The sequence below is a fragment of the Leptopilina heterotoma genome, unplaced genomic scaffold, assembly GCF_015476425.1.
Source record: "Leptopilina heterotoma isolate Lh14 unplaced genomic scaffold, ASM1547642v1 Lhet_68, whole genome shotgun sequence".
Classification (NCBI taxonomy): Eukaryota; Metazoa; Arthropoda; class Insecta; order Hymenoptera; family Figitidae; genus Leptopilina; species Leptopilina heterotoma.
The window spans coordinates 2,401,731-2,423,352 of record NW_025111157.1 but is presented as its reverse complement, the minus strand read 5'-3'; the positions used below and the strand labels follow the sequence as shown (position 1 = coordinate 2,423,352).

Here is a 21,622-nt window from a genome sequence, read left to right as displayed (position 1 = left end):
CTAGAAAGAGAGTGAGAGAGAAAGGGTTTCTAAATTTTACAAATTTATCTTATCCATAAACAAAATGCTTAAAAATGTACATTAATAATTACACTTTAAAATGATGGAATGAAAATATTTTTAGTTGCATTTTTTTCTCTTTTCTCTTGTCTATTTAAGAATCAGTCTTGATTCGTCATAGACTTCGGAATACCTAAAAAAAAAATACTTGGTACAAGTAATCGAAGTCCTTCAACAATTTTTAATAATAATGATAATAATTTATTTTGTCATCATTTTCCATAGCGTTGTTCACATTTACTATATTTCCTTAAGAGTAGTGCAAAATCCTTTACTGTTATTCTATGATGTGATTGTATTTGGCTGAAATATAAATTTCATTATTTAAACTGTAACTAAAATGATTGAAAATTGGAAATTTGTCACTTTTTCCAAAGAAACTGGTTCTAAAACAGGGTTGCCACAAAAATTTAATTTTTTTTTTCTCCGACTTTTTTCTGATTTCCAGACAAAATTTTAACTTTTTCCTTGACTTTAAAGAATATTCTGATTCACTCCAAAAATTATTAGATACTCAAAAAAATGTTCTATTACTTTTATTTGCAAATTTTTCTAAAAGTAAAATTATTCGAAAACATCAGTAACTTCTTTTTTAAATAAACATTTAATCATTATTTTTTTCCCATAGGAATTAAGATTTTGAAAAAAAATTAAATTCAATAACTTTTAAGAATATTATTATAAAATATGAAGAAAGCGATCGATTCCTTCATGTTTTTTTTATAATAAATTTAAGATGACAGAGTGATAAAATTATCATTTTATATCATGAGAATATTGTAACTATAAATACAAATTTTCAAAGATTTTAATTTGAACCCTTTTCAAAATTACAATTATTTCTAAAAATTTAGTAATTTACGCTATAATGCTATTAATGTTCAATTATGATTTAAAATTTTAAGTAAAATTCATTTTTTAAACAATTTTTATTAGAATATTTTTCGAGAATTCAATTATTTATGTAAATACAAAAATAAATAATTTATTAAATAATTAAATATTTCTTAAAATTGAATTTTTATGAAAAATTTTATCAAAACTTTTAAAAATAATTGAAATCTTTCGGCAAATTTAAAAAAAAAATTTAAGAATAAATGCAATTTTCTAACATTTTATTTAAAATTGTATAAAAAATAATTGAAATTCTGCGATAAGTTTTGTTATTTATGAAAATAATTGAATTCTTGCAACGAATTTTATTAACAAATTTTTTTAAAGAATTAAAGTCCTGTGAAGAATTTTATTTGTGGAAATAATTGAATTCCGGAGAAAAATATTATTATTTATGAAAATAATTAATTTCTTGTGAAGAATTTTATTCAAATTTTTTTAAATAATTCAATTCACATTTAAAGAATGTATTATTTGTGAAAATAATTGAATTAAGAAGAATTGTATAGAAAATAATTGAATTGTATAGGAAAATTTGATTAAAATTGCAATTTTATTAATTAAATTTTGTAAAGAATTTTGTCAACAGTTTTTTAAATAATAGAATTTTTAAAAGAATTTTATTTAAATTTTTCGAAATAATTGATCTTCTCAGAACTATTTTTTTAAATTTTCTGAATATTCTTGCATTCTTTCGAGAAACTTCATTAAAAAATTGAAAATAATTGAATTGGTGCGAAGAAATTTATAAAAAAATTGGTAAGTAATAAAATTCCTGTGGAATTTTTATTAAAATTTTGTTTAAATAAATAAATTCTTTTGGGAAATTTTATTAAAATCGTAGATATTAAAAATAATTGAAATGAGAAAAATTTTTGAAAATAATTGAAATTTTGCCAAGAATTTTATTAAATTTTTTTTGAAAATAACTGAATTTCAGAGAAGAATTTTATTATTTATATTGATAATTTAAATTTTGACGAGAATTTAAAAAAAATTTTTGAACATAATTGAATTTATGCGAAGAAGTTCATCACTTTTAAAAATCATTGAATTTCTGTAATCAGTTGTTCTTAAAATTCCCATTTAAATTTATCAAAAATAGATATTTTCTAAAATTTCAAATTCAAATCTTTGAAGTTTATCTATTCATGAAGATTGTAAACGCAACTCTTTTGAAGTTCAATTAATTTTGAAATTTTTAAGTAAGTTTATCCATTAAATAATTTATAAGTAATAATTTTATGATAGTTCTTGATGAATTAAGTTATTTAAAAAGAAATTATTGTCAGAAATAGAAAAAATTGAAGGTTTTGTATTAGAATTCTTGTCAATTTCATAGTTTTTAAAGCAAACAAAAAAGACTCCAAAATTCAGAATTTTCTTATAAATCCTAAAAAATTAATTTTTTCCTGTACTTTTAATAAAAATCCCTGACTTGTAGCAACCCTGTAAAATAGTAATAAAATGATAATTCATTAGGATCGAGAAATTTTTCTTACATGAATTCTGTTGTTTTTATGTGCCATGGAAGACAACCGTAGGTGGACAATACTCGTCCGCAAACAATTGCTAGATCCGGATTTGGAATGTCATCAAATTGTAATTTATCTGTGAGAAGTTGAACACTAATTTCATCCGGTTGGAGTTCTCCGGAGGTAACTCCCTTTGCTAATTCCTGGACTAGAGAGACTATTTTCCCTTTGCCATCGTCGTACGACAAAAGTTGTACTCTCGTTTTATGTTTAGTCCCTAAATCAAAATTTCCTTCATTAGAATTGAATTCCACAATATTCTAGAATCAAAATTATTCGAATTCAATTAAATTCTTACCATTAGTACCATTTTTAATGGGTTTCACCGACGAATGAGAATTCCATACAATATTTTGTTCAAGATCCGAATTTTCGACTAAAAGCTTCTTTTTTATCACCTTTTCACTTCTTTGTAGGAATCCTGAAAATTATTTTCAATCTCAATATTCATCTGATAATTTTTCGATATCGTAAAGATAAGAACTTTGCAAAATTTACTTTCAATTACATAGAAAAATGAATATTCTTTTACTTATTAAAAATTGAATGTACGAATTTAAATTTAAATTAAACTCGAAAAAGAAAGAAATGATAAAATACTTGAAGTGGAAATTTTTAATCAGAATTATGAATAAAAACTGGTTTAACCCAATGGTCAACAATTAGCAACTAATTAGAAAATATAATTCAAAAGCTTCGTTATAGAAAAATATGTATAAGTCAAAGGTCTTACCATTGTGATCGTAAAAGCTGACGCAAGGAATGCCAGCGATAACACACCAGCTGATAATTTTTACAAGATCTTGAAATGATACCTCCTCGTGACCGAGGATGACAACCATGTGCCTGGGTAATTTTGTCACTCTCTTAATTAATTCAATAAGAACGTCATTTTCCACTGTGGGATTTCTATTACTAAACAATAGTTCTATACACAATTTCCACTGGTGTCGACTCCAATAAATAAATTCGTACAAAACGTGTATTACAGCCAAAAGTAAACGGAAAATGACCTGCATGATGATGATCCTCAACAGTCAATTTTCCACACAACATAATCTCTTGTAAAATTAAAGACAGTTTATTAATTTTATTTTCACTATAATTAAACCGGCTACCTTGACCAAATCATGATGACTGCTTTACGAGCTATCACGAGTTTCCAGGAGTTTCTCTAAACTTCCCGGTGATCTATATGAGACACAGAGGAACTCCAAACACAATAGTGCGCGTGGCGCCAACACATCACACTGAAATAATCACATTTTGTCATCATACTATACTAACACTATACACACAAAAGCTTAGAATTCTACTATAACGTCACCAATTTTTAAGTCTTCAAAAAAGCTTCTAACTTCAAGTTAGAATAGTAAATAAACATTACGAACATTTATCAATTAAAGTTGGTTAAAGTATTTTGAAAACACGGTACGACTATGTATTTTTAATTTACAACCGAAATCTTCATTTGTTTTTTCTACCTGTTTAATATTTTTCTCTCTTTCTTATATACATTGAGCTTGAGGATTTAAACTGCAATTTTGAGGTTATGTAAACTGTCATAAAGTGACAAGATCAAAAGAGTGGAATGAGTCAATTTAGTTTGAAATTAAATTATCTTCTAGAAGGAGGATAATATATATTACAATTTTTATACATAAAAAAATTATATGATTATATTAAGATTATAAAAAAATTTTATATTATTATAAAATCTATAAAATAAAATTTTTAAACTAAATGGATGTTTTAAATTTTACCGCCATTTTTCAAAATGACACATTAGTCAAAATCATTCCACAAATTTCCAAACCTAATATAAATTTTCCATAAAAATTCAATTAATTTCCCATTTAATAAATGAATATTTCTCAGTAAAAAATTTTATGAAAACTTATTAATAACAATATGTTGAGTCATAAATAACGTTAAATGTCTTCTTGACCCACCTAGTGTTTGAGGTTAGGTAAAATGGCCGACTTTTGGCTTCCGTCTTTACGTTTCTGTCTAGATTGTTGAGGTGAGCGTCTTTAGTTTTATTCGGTTAAAATTTCCATTTTTGATACAAAATAATTGAAAAATAGACAATTAGGACATTATTTGTGATTTTAAAAATCTTGATAAGTGTTTTTTTCCAGCAACTAAGCTATTTGAGAGATTATAATAAGTTTTGTGTCTACACGTGTCTGTCAACGTGTGTTCAACAGTCAGAGCACATTTTCATTTATTTTCTGTATTTTTGCTTCAGAAACGAGCCCAAAATGCAGTTGTACGTTCGAGGACAAGAAACTCGAGTATTCGAGTGTCAAGAAGATGAAACCGTTGCACAAGTCAAGGTATGTTTATTGTATTAAAATTTAAACAATGTACATTTAGTTTTTGAGGTTAGGATCCTGATTTAGAAGTTTGCATTTTTAAGAAAATTGAAATTCTGTCATTTTTAAATTTATTCGCTATTTTATTTCACACTAATAAGAATTAAAATGTTATTTGGCATTACAATGATAAACTGTCTATATCAATTCAATATATTGACAGAACGAGCAGTAATGCAAAAACAATATTCAAAGCTCAGGGAGATGAAAATTATACACTAGTTCTCATCTTTTCATAGTTTTGAAACACTAGTCGTTAATTAACATTATTTTTTTGTTTTACTTTTTTTTTTATTTCAATATTCAGTCTAAAGATTTTTATTATTTGCAGGCAAGGTTATTAGCCTTCACAAATTTGGAATCGGGGACAATTTCACTTGCTTGCGGTGGAGTGACTTTGGCAGATGATATTCTTGTCGGAGAACTTGAATTCGATACACTCGATTTTAACGTCCAACTTTTGGGAGGTAAATTTTTCGATTAAGGAAATTAAAAATATTCCCATATTATAGGTTGAAAATCTAATAATTTTTTTTTATTTCAGGAAAGGTTCACGGATCTTTGGCTCGTGCTGGCAAAGTCAAGGGACAAACACCCAAGGTAAATTATAGAATTTTTTAAAATACTGATAAAAATTTAGCACTGTTAAATCTAAGCTACATTTTTAGTGATTATATTTCGAGATGTAGTTAAGAAGCGGTGCTAGATTAACGAGCAAATTAAAGTGAAATTCTGTTGTCTATTTGGACTTAATTTTTCATCAGTTTGCTACATTTATTTTTCGAGATAAAATTAACTGAATTTATACACAGAACTTGTAAAGAAAAATGTTTGCAGTAAAACAAATTTTATAGAATTGCTTTCAATAATTGTAAAAAAATATAAGAAAATATTTTAGTTTTCTAAAATATTAAATTTTATTATATATAAAATAGAAAATATTGTAAAATTTTATTAGATTGAAAAAAATTAATTGAAAATACTGATTCACAGGTTGAGAAACAAGAGAAAAGCAAGAAGAAAACTGGACGTGCAAAGAGGCGCATTCAGTACAATCGAAGATTTGTAAATGTAGTTCAAACATACGGTCGTCGACGTGGACCAAATGCCAACCCCAATTCATAAATAATTTCTTAAAAATTTAATTTTTTACTGCTTCTCGTATGTGTAATATTAATAAGTTACAATAGATATTGCGTTATGTATGATATTTGATAATACACATTCCGTCAAGCAGAAACTCGCTTTTTCTTCACACCTTAAATTCAGGTAATAATAATATTCTTTTCTTTTCGTAGAAAAAAATTAATTTACATTTCTCGGAAATGTTTTATTAAACTGATTTTATTCAAAGTTAATTAAACTTGATATTAAAAGCATAATTTAAATGATTCAAAATAGAGAATTATTCAGAACTATTAATTATTTAGAGATAAATTAAATGCCAGTTCTTTCAGGATTTAATAAATTAAAGACAATTAAGACCAGAATATTTTTAAGATAAAATAATATTTTAGTTAAAAACACTAAAACAAATTGAATTTTGAGTAATTACAAATTATTGCAGAAATTCAATTATTTTCAAAAGCAGTAAAATTCTTCTCAGAAATTCAATTATTTTCAAAAATTTTAATTATTTTCAAACACTTTTCTCAACTCAATGATTTTTAATATCTACTACTTTAATAAAAATTCCTAAAAGAATTCAATTAGTTCAATTAATTATTTTCATAAATAATAATAATTCCACAGGAATTCAATTATTTACAAATTATTTTCATATACTATTCAATTATTTTCATGAATAATAACATTTTTTACAGGGATTCAATTATTTTCATAAATAATAAAACTCAATGCTGAGTTTCAATTTTTTTTAATGGAATTTCTTTAAAAAAAGTTATTATTCTTAAAAATTTTATTAAAATTTATCAAAGAAATTTAATTATTTTAATAACCTTTGCTACAATTTATTTATTAGAATTTAAGTAGGTATTATTTTCAATAAATTTTTAATTAAATTTTTTTAAAGAATAAAATTATTTTCAAAAATTTTAATGCAATTCTTTGTGTAACAATTCATTTTAATTTCAAAAATATTCCTCAATTCAATTATTTTTAGTAGTTAGGTACAATTTTAATAAAGTTTTGCAAAATTAAATTTTTCCATAAAATTCAATTATGTTCAAATGTTTAAAAAGAAATTCAATAATTTTCAAAAGTAATAAAAAGTAATTACAAATTTTTTATAAATTTGTTCGCAATAATTCAATTATTTTCATGAATAATAACATATTTACAGGGATTCAATTATTTTCACAAATAATGAAACTCATCGCAGAATTTCAATTATTTTTAATACAATTTTTATCAAATTTCTCGAAAAATGCAATTATTCTTAAAAATTTTATTAAAATTCGTTAAAAGAATTTAATTATTTAAAAATTTGTTGATATAATTTTTTATGAGAATTCAATTATAAGAAACATTCAATTATTCAATAAATTATTTATTTTTGTATTTAAATAATTGAATTCCAGTAGAATTTTCTAATAAATATTGATTTAAAAATGAATTTCAAATTCAAATCTTTGAAAATTTGAACTTTTCATACTTTTAATTAAGAATTCTATAGAATTTATTTTTGTCTATAAGTTTAATGGAATTTTTTTTTTAATTATTTGAAGTTTTTAATTTCTAATTTATTTAATTGAAGAATGTCAGAATAATCGAAATTTCGTAAAATTAAATTGTAAACAAAAGAATTTGAAAATTTACAAAGAACTTTCTTGAAAATTATTTTTAAAAAATTGACTTTAAAAAGAATTTTAGTTGAAAATTCTATAAATGAATAATCGTAATGATTAAAAAAATTCCGTTTTTAACCTGGAAAACCTGGAAAAGTCAGGGAATTTCAAATAAACAAAAGCGTGACAACCCTGTATTACTAATTTAAATATAATACAAATTTAGGAGCTAAAATAAAATAGTTAAAAATTTTTTTTTCTTTGGTGAAAAATAAAAATTTCATTTAACTTTTCTAAAGTCAAGTAAATTTAATTCGCTTTATTTAAGAATTCTTATTTCTCTCACGAATGGAGAAAAGTATTTTTTAATTAAAAATGAAGAAATTGTTTTTCTCTCTAAAGTCTCAAATTGTAATATTTGATCTTTTCGCAATATCTCCTTTAATTAAAAAAAAATCCTTTAATTTCATTTTTTTTAAGAAAAACTAATAACTACCTAATTTTGAAAAAAAAATCTTGCAATTATTACATAATTTAAAAGTGTCAAGTTCTCTGAATTTATATACTTTTGCAGGTCTTTGGTTTTTGTTGGAAATAAAAAGAAAAAAGTGTGTGTGACATTTTTTACATTTAAGCACAATTTAAAAATCCCACTTTTAAATTGTACTAAATTAGACAAGTTCTTTTTTTTTATTTTAAATCCGACCAGAATCAGAAACTATGTGACAAACAGTAAACTTGGAAAAATATTGTACGAATACTTTCACACACACACACACACACATACACATTATTCAAGAGAATGAAAAAGTTTTACTTCCAAAACAACGTTCCTGAAATACTTTTCTCAAACATTCACACAAATGACATTTTATTTTACATACTTTCTTTTACAATTTAAATATTTTTAGAATTACAATTTCCCTTCATTTTGCGATATTATTTATAATGAGACCAAAAATAGTTATTTAAAATTGGAAATTCTGGATTGTGAATCTCATTTTGCCCGCTCGCTAGTTCTGAATTAAAATATAATAATCAATTTCAATTCACAAGCGATCGGATTAATAAATTAATGTTTGAAATTCTGAAATGGAAAATACTTTGTTTATGAATTCAAAATTAGAAAAAAATTTAATTAGATCTGAGAAGAAAATACTGAAAAAAAGTATGGTCCTTTTTTTTTTTTTTTTTTTTTAAATTTTAATTTTTCCACAATGGAATGAAAGTAGAAATTCATGCCTTACAACAAGAGGGTGACTTTTTTTTTATTTCCATAAAAACTGCGAAGTAATAAAAGAGTTGGAAATTAAAAATTTTAAACGTGTTAAAACATAAGTGGATATTTTTGTACGAGTGTCACGCTGTTGATAAATGGGCGGTCTACCATACATTTCTAAACTGAAGTATCCACTTATGCGTTAACATGGGAGAAGAAATTTTTTTAAAAATTTAAAGTCATGCATAAAACGACGAATTATTTTATAAAAAGAAAAATAATAATAATAATAAATAGAAATTCACAATTATTTCGTACAGTACACATGTATTTAAATAGCTCTGACTAAATATGAAATTCCTTATACTATTTTCGATGAAATATTTATAACTCGTGGACCGAATAACTATTGATTAATTATAATTAAAATTACAAGTGATCAATCTCCACAGAATTCCCCAAGTGACAAATAAATAAAATCAGAATTGACATTCTTTTTCACTTATTAATTATTATCGATTGGAGTACAATATTTCTAATCTTTTTTTCTATGAATAATAAAATACGGGATACATTTATTTCACACTTCACACTCAATTACGAAACTCTATCAACTATTTACTACTTTTTTTATAATTTCCTACTATTTAGATATTTTTTTTTATTTGCGACATTTAAGCTACTTTTTTTTCTTTTTTTTTTTGTAATTTGCACAAATTTAAATTCCCTCTACTTGAAAAAAAAAATTATTCTCAAAAATTTTGAAATAAAATTCGTAGAAACGATTAAGTTATTTTCAAAATTTTTTTGAATATTATTTAATAATTAAATATATATTTAAAAATTCAACTAATTTCAAAAGCATTGGAATTGAAATTTTTCAAAAAAATTGAATTCGACCCTTTCGAAATTCAATTATTTCTTAAAAAAATATTTCTTCTTCAAAACTATTTTCATCTTTTCAATTCAATTATATTTCCAGAATTTTTAATTAAAATTCTTCTTTAAATCAATTATTTTTAATAATTTTTGAAAAAGTTCTTTGAGAATTTTCAAATCTTTTTCTTTTACAATTTAATTTTACAAAATATATTGTCGATTATTCGGAAATTCTTTAATTGTACATTAGAAAATACAAAATTAAAAAATATTCCAAAAACAATTTTATTAAACTTTTTCAAAAAAAAAAATTAATTCTAATGAATTGTTAGTTAAAAGTATGAAAAATTCAGGATTTTCAAAGATTTTAATATAAAACATTTTCAAAATTCAATTATTTCTAATAATTCACGCTTTAATGCTTTAAATAAATTCAATTTATTATCTAAAATATTTTAACTAAAATTTATTTTTTAGAAAATTCTACAAGAATGCAATTATTTAATTACAAAAATAAATGATTTATTGAATATTGAATGTTTTTGAAAATCAAATTCTTATTAAAAATTTAACTAACAAATTTTTAAATAATTTAATTCTTTCAACGAATTTTAATAAAATTTTTAAGAATAATTGAATTTTTCATGAAAATTTATTTAAAATTGTATTAAAAATAATTGAAATTTTACGATAATTTTTATTACAATTATAAAAATAATTAAATTCTGGAGAAGAATTTTATAAAAAAACATTTTAAATTATTGATTTCTTTAAAAAAAATTTATGAAAATTATATTAAAAATAATTTAATTTATCTAAAAATTTTTATTATTTATAAAAATAATTGAATCCCTGTAAAAAATTTTATTATTAAAGAATTTTATTAGAATTCTTTTTAAATAATAAATTGAATTCTTTTGGAAAACTTTATTAAAATAGTCGATAGGTATTGAAAATCATTGAATTGAAGAATATTTTTGATAGCAATTAAAATTTTGCAAAGCATTTTATTTCTTTTGAAAATATTTGAAATTTTGCCAAGAATTTCATTAAAACTTTTAAAAATAATTAAACTTTGAAGAAGAATTATATTACTTTAAAAAATAATTGACATTTTGACAAGAATTTTATTAAAATTTTTTGAAAATAATTGAATTTTGCAGAAGAATTTCATTATTTTTAAAGATAATTGAAATTTTTATGAGAATTTGTTTAAAAAATTTGAACATAATTGAATTTCTGCGAAAAATTTTATTTTTAAAAACTTTATTAAAATAGTAACTATTAGAAAATCATTGAATTGAGGAATATTTTTGATAGCATTTAAAATTTTGCAAAGCATTTTATTAAAATTTTTAAAAATAATTGAATTTCGGTGAAGAATTTTATTTCTCTTGAAAATAATTAAAACTTTTAAGAGAATTTTTCAAAATTTTTCAATGAAATTGAATTTTTGCGAAGAATCTTATTAAAATTCTTTAAAATAATTAAATTCCTGTAAAAAAAAATAGTATCAATTTTTGATAATAATTGAAATTTTGACAAGAATTTTATTAAGATTTTTGAAAATAATTGAATTTTGGAGAAGAATTTTATTATTTATATAAAGATAATTAAAATTTTTTGAGAATTTAAAAATTTTTAAACATAATTGAATATCTGCGAAAAATGTTTGTTTTTGAAAATAATATTGAATTTTTGCAAAAGTTTGTAATTTCTTCAAAATTCAATTTTTTTATAATTAAAACCCTGCGACGAGTTTTATTATTTATGAGAATAATCAAAATTTTTCTAAAATAATTGAATTTCGGAGATGAAAATTTATTATTTATCAAGATACTTGAAATATTTTTAAAATAATTTTTTTTTTAAATTTTTGAACATAATTGAATTTCTGTAAAGAATTTTATTACTTTTGAAAATAATTGAATTCTTGCAACAATTTTCTTTCAAGTTTATAAGAATAATTAAATTTTCGGTGAAGAATTTTTATAATTTTTGAAAATAATTGAATTTCTGCAATCATTTGTATAACTTTTCCGAAATTCAATTTTTTTTTTTTAGTATTTTTAACTAAAATTCTTCTATAAATCTAGTATTTATGGAAATTGTAGAAATTATTCATTAAATATATAATTTATAAGTCATAATTTTATGATAGTTCCTGAAAACTTAAGTTATTTAAAAAGAAATTATTGTCAGAAATGGAAAAATTTGAAGGTTTTGTATTAGAATACGTGTTAATTTCATAGTTTAAGATGCAAACGAAATTTAAACGAAAATTCTCAATTTTCTTTCGAATTCTAAAAATTTAATTTCTTCCAGTATTTTGAATAAAATTCCGGGATTTTTCTCTAATTTCCCTATACTCTAATTTCCCATACTACTTTTCCTGCTTTTTTCTCTTAATTTCCCTGACCTGTTGCAACTCTGTCAAATCTTATTATAAGAACTGTTTTTCAAGCATAGTAAATAGGAAAAAGATTTATTGTCCTTTAATAATATTAAAATCAAAACCTCGCTACTACATATAATGCACGTTTAATAAATCGATTAATTTCGATTATATTCCCTCTTTTATTCTTGTCGTTAATTTTTTTCCAATCTCTCTTCCTTCTTTTATCGCAGCACACTTTCGCCCTTGAATATAAAGCCCAATAGGTTAAATAAAGAGCGCCACTGATCGCCTATAATATGAGAGAGGAAAACACCATTCGTGTCCCTTAAATTTCTTCGGGTATTTGATTCTCCGGATTTTGTGCTCTGATTCGTAGATTTGTGAGCTTAGACTCGCAGTCACGTACTTCTATTCATTCCACACTAATATGATTCACTCTGAATTTCAAGAGGTGCCTCGTTTGTGTGGGTATGAAAAAAGGGAGAAGAAGAAGAAGAAGAAAAGTAGTAAAAGGTGTGCAAAAAGCATAGGGGGAAAAATAGCGTAGGTTGGAGGGTGAAAAGGAATGAAGAGGGATTTTCAAGAAAAGCGGAAAAGCCGTTTTGCTTTGTAAAAAAAGGAATATATATATGGATATACATATATATATGTTGGCATGAAAAAAATTGTCAATAAATTCAAGAGAAAAAATTGTCGAGGGAAAATGGTCGAAAAGCAAAAGCCTGAAACTATATAAACCAATCCTGGAACGTTTTTGGTCGACCGACCTACTTTGTAACTGGTAATGTTGGCCGATAAAACTCTCGGATATTTCCAGGACTTTCGGGGTCAAAATGAACACTTTTACGGATTAATGCCTTTTTTATGGTAGCGTGAGGGTGCGTTTAATATAAAGAATTTTGCATTTTTCTCCCTTCAATTAGCTTCATTCACATTTTCTACAGCTCTCTCTCTCTCTCTCTCCTTTATATACCCGAGGTTTTTTTCAATGAAATTTATTTCAAATTTTTTTCTAAACAAATGTTTTTATTCATTCTTTTCACATTAAAATATTTATGAATTCTAACTTTGCTTTGAATTTTGGGGAAATTTTAATTCCTACGGAAAAAATAATTATTAAATAATAATTTAATTTATTAAAAAAGGAATAGGGTTGCCACAAAAAATTAATTTTGTTTTCCCTTGACTTTTCCCTGATTTTCAGACTTTTTCCTCACTGATTTTGACCTTTTTTCTGATCCTAAAGAATATTTTGATTCACTCTAAAAATTAATTATTCGAAAACATCAATAACTTCTTTTTTAAAGAAATATTTTATCATAATTATTTTTTCATAGGAATTAACAATTCAAAAAATTTCTTCATGTTTTATAATAATTTAAACTTCCACAAAATTTTTCAAAAAGGAATTAAATTATTTACAATTTTAATAAAATCCTTGCCAACAATTCAATTATTTTGATAAGTAATACAATTGTTCACTTCAATTCAATTATTTTAAAAAATGAAACAAAATCCTTAGCAACTATTCAATTATTTTCATAAATAATAAAATATATTGTAGGATTTAAATTATTTTTAATACAATTCTAAATAAATTTCTCAAAAAAAGGTAAATTATTTTCAAACATTTTCTGCAAGAATTCAATTACAATTCAAAATCATTAAATTGAGGAACATTTTTGAAAATAATTGAAATTTTGAACATTCGGGGATTTCAGTTTTCGAGGTTTTGAGCATTCGGGGATTTAAACTTTCGGGGCTTTAATCGTTCGGGGATTTAAACGTTCGGGGATTTAAACGTACGGGGATTTAAACATACGGGGATTTAAACATACGGGGATTTAAACATACGGGGATTTAAACATACGGGGATTTAAACGTTCGGGGATTTAAACGTACGGGCATTTAAACATAAGGGCATTTAAACGTCAGGGGATATAACATACGGAGATTTAAACGTTAGGGGCTTTAAACATTCGGGGCTTTAATCGTTCGGGGATTTAAACATTCGGGGATTTAAACGTTAGGGGCTTTAAACATTCGGGGATTTAAACATACGGGCATTTAAACGTCAGGGGATATAACATACGGAGATTTAAACGTTAGGGGCTTTAAACATTCGGGGCTTTAAACATTCGGGGCTTTAATCGTTCGGGGATTTAAACATTCGGGGATTTAATCGTTCGGGGATTTAAACATTCGGGGATTTAAACATCCGGGGATTTAAACGTTAGGGGCTTTAAACATTCGGGGATTTAAACGTCAGGGGATATAACATACGGGGATTTAAACGTTAGGGGCTTTAAACATTCGGGGATTTAAACATACGGGCATTTAAACGTCAGGGGATATAACATACGGAGATTTAAACGTTAGGGGCTTTAAACATTCGGGGATTTAAACATCCGGGGATTTAAACGTTAGGGGCTTTAAACATTCGGGGATTTAAACGTCAGGGGATATAACATACGGGGATTTAAACGTTAGGGGCTTTAAACATTCGGGGATTTAAACATACGGGCATTTAAACGTCAGGGGATATAACATACGGAGATTTAAACGTTAGGGGCTTTAAACATTCGGGGATTTAAACATCCGGGGATTTAAACGTTAGGGGCTTTAAACATTCGGGGATTTAAACATACGGGCATTTAAACGTCAGGGGATATAACATACGGAGATTTAAACGTTAGGGGCTTTAAACATTCGGGGCTTTAATCGTTCGGGGATTTAAACATTCGGGGATTTAAACATACGGGGATTTAAACGTTAGGGGCTTTAAACATTCGGGGATTTAAACATACGGGCATTTAAACGTCAGGGGATATAACATACGGAGATTTAAACGTTAGGGGCTTTAAACATTCGGGGCTTTAATCGTTCGGGGATTTAAACATTCGGGGATTTAAACATACGGGGATTTAAACGTTAGGGGCTTTAAACATTCGGGGATTTAAACATACGGGCATTTAAACGTCAGGGGATATAACATACGGAGATTTAAACGTTAGGGGCTTTAAACATTCGGGGCTTTAATCGTTCGGGGATTTAAACATTCGGGGATTTAATCGTTCGGGGATTTAATCATTCGGGGATTTAAACATTCGGGGATTTAAACATACGGGCATTTAAACGTCAGGGGATATAACATACGGGGATTTAAACATACGGGCATTTAAACATACGGGGATTTAAACATACGGGGCTTTAAACGTTAGGGGATTTAAACATACGGGGCTTTAAACGTTTGGGCATTTAAACATACGGGGATTTAAACATACGGGGCTTTAAACGTTCGGGGCTTTAAACGTTCGGGGATTTAAACATACGGGGATTTAAACATACGGGGATTTAAACATACGGGGCTTTAAACGTTAGGGGATTTAAACATACGGGGCTTTAAACGTTTGGGCATTTAAACATACGGGGATTTAAACATACGGGGCTTTAAACGTTCGGGGCTTTAAACGTTCGGGGATTTAAACATACGGGGATTTAAACGTTCGGCCATTTAAACATACGGGGATTTAAACATACGGGGATTTAAACATACGGGGATTTAAACATACGGGGATTTAAACGTTCGGGGATTTAAACGTACGGGCATTTAAACATAAGGGCATTTAAACGTCAGGGGATATAACATACGGAGATTTAAACGTTAGGGGCTTTAAACATTCGGGGCTTTAATCGTTCGGGGATTTAAACATTCGGGGATTTAAACGTTAGGGGCTTTAAACATTCGGGGATTTAAACATACGGGCATTTAAACGTCAGGGGATATAACATACGGAGATTTAAACGTTAGGGGCTTTAAACATTCGGGGCTTTAAACATTCGGGGCTTTAATCGTTCGGGGATTTAAACATTCGGGGATTTAATCGTTCGGGGATTTAAACATTCGGGGATTTAAACATCCGGGGATTTAAACGTTAGGGGCTTTAAACATTCGGGGATTTAAACGTCAGGGGATATAACATACGGGGATTTAAACGTTAGGGGCTTTAAACATTCGGGGATTTAAACATACGGGCATTTAAACGTCAGGGGATATAACATACGGAGATTTAAACGTTAGGGGCTTTAAACATTCGGGGCTTTAATCGTTCGGGGATTTAAACATTCGGGGATTTAATCGTTCGGGGATTTAAACATTCGGGGATTTAAACATCCGGGGATTTAAACGTTAGGGGCTTTAAACATTCGGGGATTTAAACGTCAGGGGATATAACATACGGGGATTTAAACGTTAGGGGCTTTAAACATTCGGGGATTTAAACATACGGGCATTTAAACGTCAGGGGATATAACATACGGAGATTTAAACGTTAGGGGCTTTAAACATTCGGGGATTTAAACATCCGGGGATTTAAACGTTAGGGGCTTTAAACATTCGGGGATTTAAACATACGGGCATTTAAACGTCAGGGGATATAACATACGGAGATTTAAACGTTAGGGGCTTTAAACATTCGGGGCTTTAATCGTTCGGGGATTTAAACATTCGGGGATTTAAACATACGGGGATTTAAACGTTAGGGGCTTTAAACATTCGGGGATTTAAACATACGGGCATTTAAACGTCAGGGGATATAACATACGGAGATTTAAACGTTAGGGGCTTTAAACATTCGGGGCTTTAATCGTTCGGGGATTTAAACATTCGGGGATTTAATCGTTCGGGGATTTAATCATTCGGGGATTTAAACATTCGGGGATTTAAACATACGGGCATTTAAACGTCAGGGGATATAACATACGGGGATTTAAACATACGGGCATTTAAACATACGGGGATTTAATCATTCGGGGCTTTAAACGTCAGGGGCTTTAAACGTTCGGGGATTTAAACATTCGGGGATTTAAACATACGGGGATTTAAACATACGGGGCTTTAAACGTTAGGGGATTTAAACATACGGGGCTTTAAACGTTTGGGCATTTAAACATACGGGGATTTAAACATACGGGGCTTTAAACGTTCGGGGCTTTAAACGTTCGGGGATTTAAACATACGGGGATTTAAACGTTCGGCCATTTAAACATACGGGGATTTAAACGTTCGGGCATTTAAACATACGGGCATTTAAACATACGGGCATTTAAACATACGGGGATTTAATCATTCGGGGCTTTAAACGTCAGGGGCTTTAAACGTTCGGGGATTTAAACGTTCGGGGATTTAAACGTACGGGGATTTAAACATACGGGGATTTAAACGTTCGGGGATTTAAACGTTCGGGGATTTAAACGTACGGGAATTTAAACGTACGGGGATTTAAACATACGGGCATTTAAACATACGGGGATTTAAACATACGGGGATTTAAACGTTCGGGGATTTAAACGTACGGGGATTTAAACATCCGGGGCTTTAAACATTCGGGGTTTTAAACGGTCGGGCATTTAAACGTTCGGGGATTTAAACTTTCGGGGCTTTAATCGTTCGGGGATTTAAACTTTCGGGGCTTTAATCGTTCGGGGATTTAAACATACGGGGATTTAAACATTCGGGGATTTAAACATTCGGGGCTTTAAACATTCGGGGCTTTAAACGTTCGGGGATTTCAGCTTTCAAGGTTTTGAGGATGACTTAAATTTTTTGTCCGTAATTTTTAATTTTTGGTCCGTAAAGTCCGTATTTTTAAATAATTCCACTAGCTCGAGCCCTGATTTTAAGAAACATTCAATTATTCACAAAATTATTTTTTTTTGCATTACAAATTATCGCAGAAATTTATTTATAAATTCCCTGATATTCCTGACCTGTAGCATCCTTGTAAATGCAACAAAACATTTTTTTTTTTGAGTATCTAATAATTTTAGAGTACGAATCAAAATGTTTTAGTGTCTTGCATTTAATTTTCATAAAAGAGTCAGTGAAATTTTAATTTGACAGTGAAGAAAATCAGTTATTATAATAAGGATATAGTAAGAATATGATAATAATAAAAATCTATAATATTTTCGCATAGTGTATTATGCATGAGGTTAAATATAACGTTACAATATTATATTTGCCATTTCTATGGCTACACATTCTTTGTATCACGTACATGGACTTTAATACTGAATTTGCTAACGCTGACAGTCTGACAGATTATAGAAGATTTCAGAGATTATTAAGAATTATAGATGATTACAAGAATAGTTCCGGAAAGATAAAAGAATATATAGAAAAATACGTCAAGTTTATACAACTGCTTATAAAAAGGGAGAAATACAAGATTTATACTTTCATGGATTAAAGAAACATTTTCTCCAAAATGTGCCAAAAGTAATGATTTTCCCACTCATTTAATTCGAAAACATTTATTTTCCGATCGAGAAAAATAAATCTATAATACACGTTTTGAAAAGAAAGTCGTAAATGAAAAATAGCAAATAATAACAAGCAATTTAGTTTGAGAGAGAAAATATGGCAATAATGTAACATGGAAATTTATGACTTTTACTTTATATTTTTACAAAAATAAATTGGTTGACCTATTTATATATCCAAAGACCAGTGTCGAATTTCAACTATGTTTTTACATTATAAATCGTAAAAAAAGTTGGTTAATTCATTATCGTATAATATTGGCAATATTTTTCCCCCTTTTTTTAATTTCTGAGCTTTAATACAATCGATATAAAATTCATTGTTAATACACAAATAATTTTATTGTTTGTTAATGAAAAGCGCACAATGTTTGCTAAAAATGAATTAATATTTTAATTGCTTTTAATGCGGATTTTCAGTTTGTGTATTGCAACAATTTTCGTTGAAAATATACGAATAAATGATACTTTTCTGCAGCAGCATATTAAAAAAGTTAGGATTTATTTAAAATTATGTAGATTATCCACACTAATATCGATAAAACGCGTGGCTCGGAAAATGGAAATTTCAAGTGTTTTTATTTAAATGTAGTGAACCTGAATAAATATTTTAATATTGAAAATAATATTTTTGAATTTATCGCAAGAGTATTTTGTTTCAAATCACAGTTTTTCTGTAGATATCAAATTGAGATAAAAAATGAATCAAAACGTTGCTTCGCAACATTTTTGATTTCGTTTTTTGTCTTAATTTGATATCCGCAGAAAAACTGTGTATAAAAAACAGAAAAACTGTGATAAAACTTAAAATTCAAGAGACTAAACAAAATTCTTTATTTTTGTGAGAAAAATTAAAAAAAACATTAATTTGGTTCGAATTTCTTTTGTATTTATAAAAAAAAGAGGGTGAAAAAAAGAAAATTAGTACTCACATTTTCCAGGGGAGATTTTTCCAATCCGCATTCCTACCGCCGTTGAGGTCTGTCATCTGAAATGTTTTTTCAAAAGTTACACTTTTTACATAATAGTAAATTTTTTATTTTTTATAATAATAACAAGTTTCGTACTCCTTTCAAATTCAATTATTTCTAAAAATTCCTAATGTAACGCTTCTAATATTCAATTATTGTCTAAAATTTGAACTGAAATTCATTTTTTAATCCATTTCTATCAGAGAGTTATACAAGAATTCAATTATTTAAATTTAAATATAAAAATAAATAATTCATTAATTGAATAATTGAAAATTTCATAAAATTGAATTCTTATTTATAAAAAATTTCATCAGAATTTCTTAAAATAATTGAATTATTTCGAAGAATTTTAATGAAATTTTTAGGAATGATTTGCATATTTCGGGGAATTTATTTAAAATTTTATTAAAAATAATTGAAATTATGCGACTAATTTTCATTATGTATTATGAAAATAGTCAAATTCTTGCGAAGAATTTAATAAAAAAAAGTTTAATGCCTGCGGAAATTTTATGATTTATGAAAATAATTGAATTCCAGCAAGGATTTTATTAAAATTTTTGAAAATAATTGAATTTCTGCAAAGAATTGTATAAAGTAATTGATTTTTTCTAAATATTTTATGAAAATTACGTTCTAAATAATTGAATTTCTGTAAAAATTTTATTATTTATCAAAATAATTGAATAAAAATAATTTTAAAAAATTGATATTTTTAGGAATTTTTATTAAAATAATAGATATTGAAAGTAATTGAATTTTGAACAATTTTTGAAAATAATTGAATCGTTTCTATGAATTTTTTTTAAATTTTTGACAAAATTGTTTTTATATTAACTTTTAGCTTATTTAAAGTTGTGCAAATTCTAGTCAAAATTTCAATTATTTTTAGAAATAATAAAATTCTTCTCCGAAATTCAATTATATTTTCAAAAATTTTAATAAAATTCTTGACAACATTTAATTATTTTGATAAAATAATAAAAATTTCACAGAAATTCAATTATTTACAAATTTTCTATAAATTTCTTTGCAATAATTCAATTATTTGAAAATTTGTTGATAAAATTATTTATGAGATTTGAATTTTAAGAAACATTAAATTATTCAATAAATTATTTTTTTGCATTACAAATTATTGCAGAAATTTAATTATGTTCAAAAATAATAAAATTCTTCTTTGGGATTTAATTATTTTCACAAATAATAAAACTTTTCGTAGAATTTCAATTATTTTTAATACAATTTTAAACAAACTTCTTGAAAAATGTAATTATTTTTTTAAATTTTGTTAAAATTCGTCGAGAGAATTCACTTATTTAAAAATTTATTTGATAAAATTCTTTACGATTAATAAATTATTTATTTTTCTATTTAAATAATTGAATTCTAGTAGAATTTTTTCTAATAAAAATTGAGTTAAAATTGAATTTTAGTTCAAATTTTACATAATAATTGAATATTGCATTTTAGGATAAATTTTTAGAAATAATTGAATTTAGAAAAGGTTTAATTTTAAAAATTGGCAAAATTTGGACTATTTTCAAAAATTTTCTACAATTCAATGATTTTCAATATCTACTATTTTAATAAAATTTTCTAAAAGATTTCAATTATTTAAAATAAATTTAATTATTTTCATAAATAATAGAAATTTCACAGGAATTCAATTATTTACAAATTTTTTATAAATTTCTTCGCAATAATTCAATTATTTTCATGAATAATAACATTTTTCCAGGGATTCAATTACAAATAATGAAACTCATCGCAGAATTTTAATTATTTTTAATACAATTTTAATCGAGTTTCTCGAAAAATGGAATTATTCTTACAAATTTTATTAAAATTCGTTCAAAGAATTTAATTACTTAAAAATTTGTTGATAAATTTCTTTATGAAAATTCAATTTTAAGAAACATTCAATTATTCAATAAATTATTTATTTTTGTATTTAAATAATTGAATTCCAGCAGAATTTTCTAATAAAAATTGATTTTCATTTCATAAAAATGAATTTCAGTTAAAATTCGAGATAATAATTGAATATTAAAAGCAATATAGCGTGGATTTTTAGAAATAATTGGATTTCGAAATTAATTTTTTTGAAAAAGTTTAATTGAATTTTTTTATATTATTTGAAGTTTTTATTTTCTGAAATATACTGAAGAATTTACGAATAATTGAAATTCGTTAAATTCGATATTTTAAACA

At 25.7% G+C, this 21,622-nt stretch overlaps 2 protein-coding genes across 4 annotated transcripts in view; one reads left to right on the top strand and one right to left on the bottom strand.

The window, feature by feature from the left end:
* Positions 1-238: 238 nt before the first annotated feature.
* Positions 239-21,622, bottom strand: part of LOC122510369 (dehydrodolichyl diphosphate synthase complex subunit nus1) — a 59,383-nt gene continuing 37,999 nt past the window's right edge. The window contains exons 2-6 of one of the 3 annotated variants that reach the window (XM_043624965.1): positions 19,367-19,422; positions 3,223-3,739; positions 2,788-2,910; positions 2,457-2,706; positions 239-363 (exon numbers count right to left, since the gene is read on the bottom strand). In XM_043624965.1, coding sequence (XP_043480900.1) covers positions 273-363; positions 2,457-2,706; positions 2,788-2,910; positions 3,223-3,508 — 750 coding nt within the window. In that variant the 5' untranslated portion in view covers positions 3,509-3,739; positions 19,367-19,422 and the 3' untranslated portion in view covers positions 239-272. Of the gene's footprint in view, positions 364-2,456; positions 2,707-2,787; positions 2,911-3,222; positions 4,050-19,366; positions 19,423-21,622 lie in introns of those variants that run through there. The other 2 variants (XM_043624966.1, XM_043624963.1) reach the window with 2 other exon arrangements.
* On the top strand, positions 4,446-6,107 carry LOC122510371 (ubiquitin-like protein FUBI). Its single transcript, XM_043624968.1, has 5 exons — positions 4,446-4,512; positions 4,741-4,828; positions 5,199-5,334; positions 5,412-5,467; positions 5,861-6,107. Exons 2-5 carry the CDS (start codon positions 4,754-4,756, stop codon positions 5,990-5,992), a joined length of 399 nt encoding a protein of 132 aa, XP_043480903.1. The 5' UTR covers positions 4,446-4,512; positions 4,741-4,753; the 3' UTR covers positions 5,993-6,107.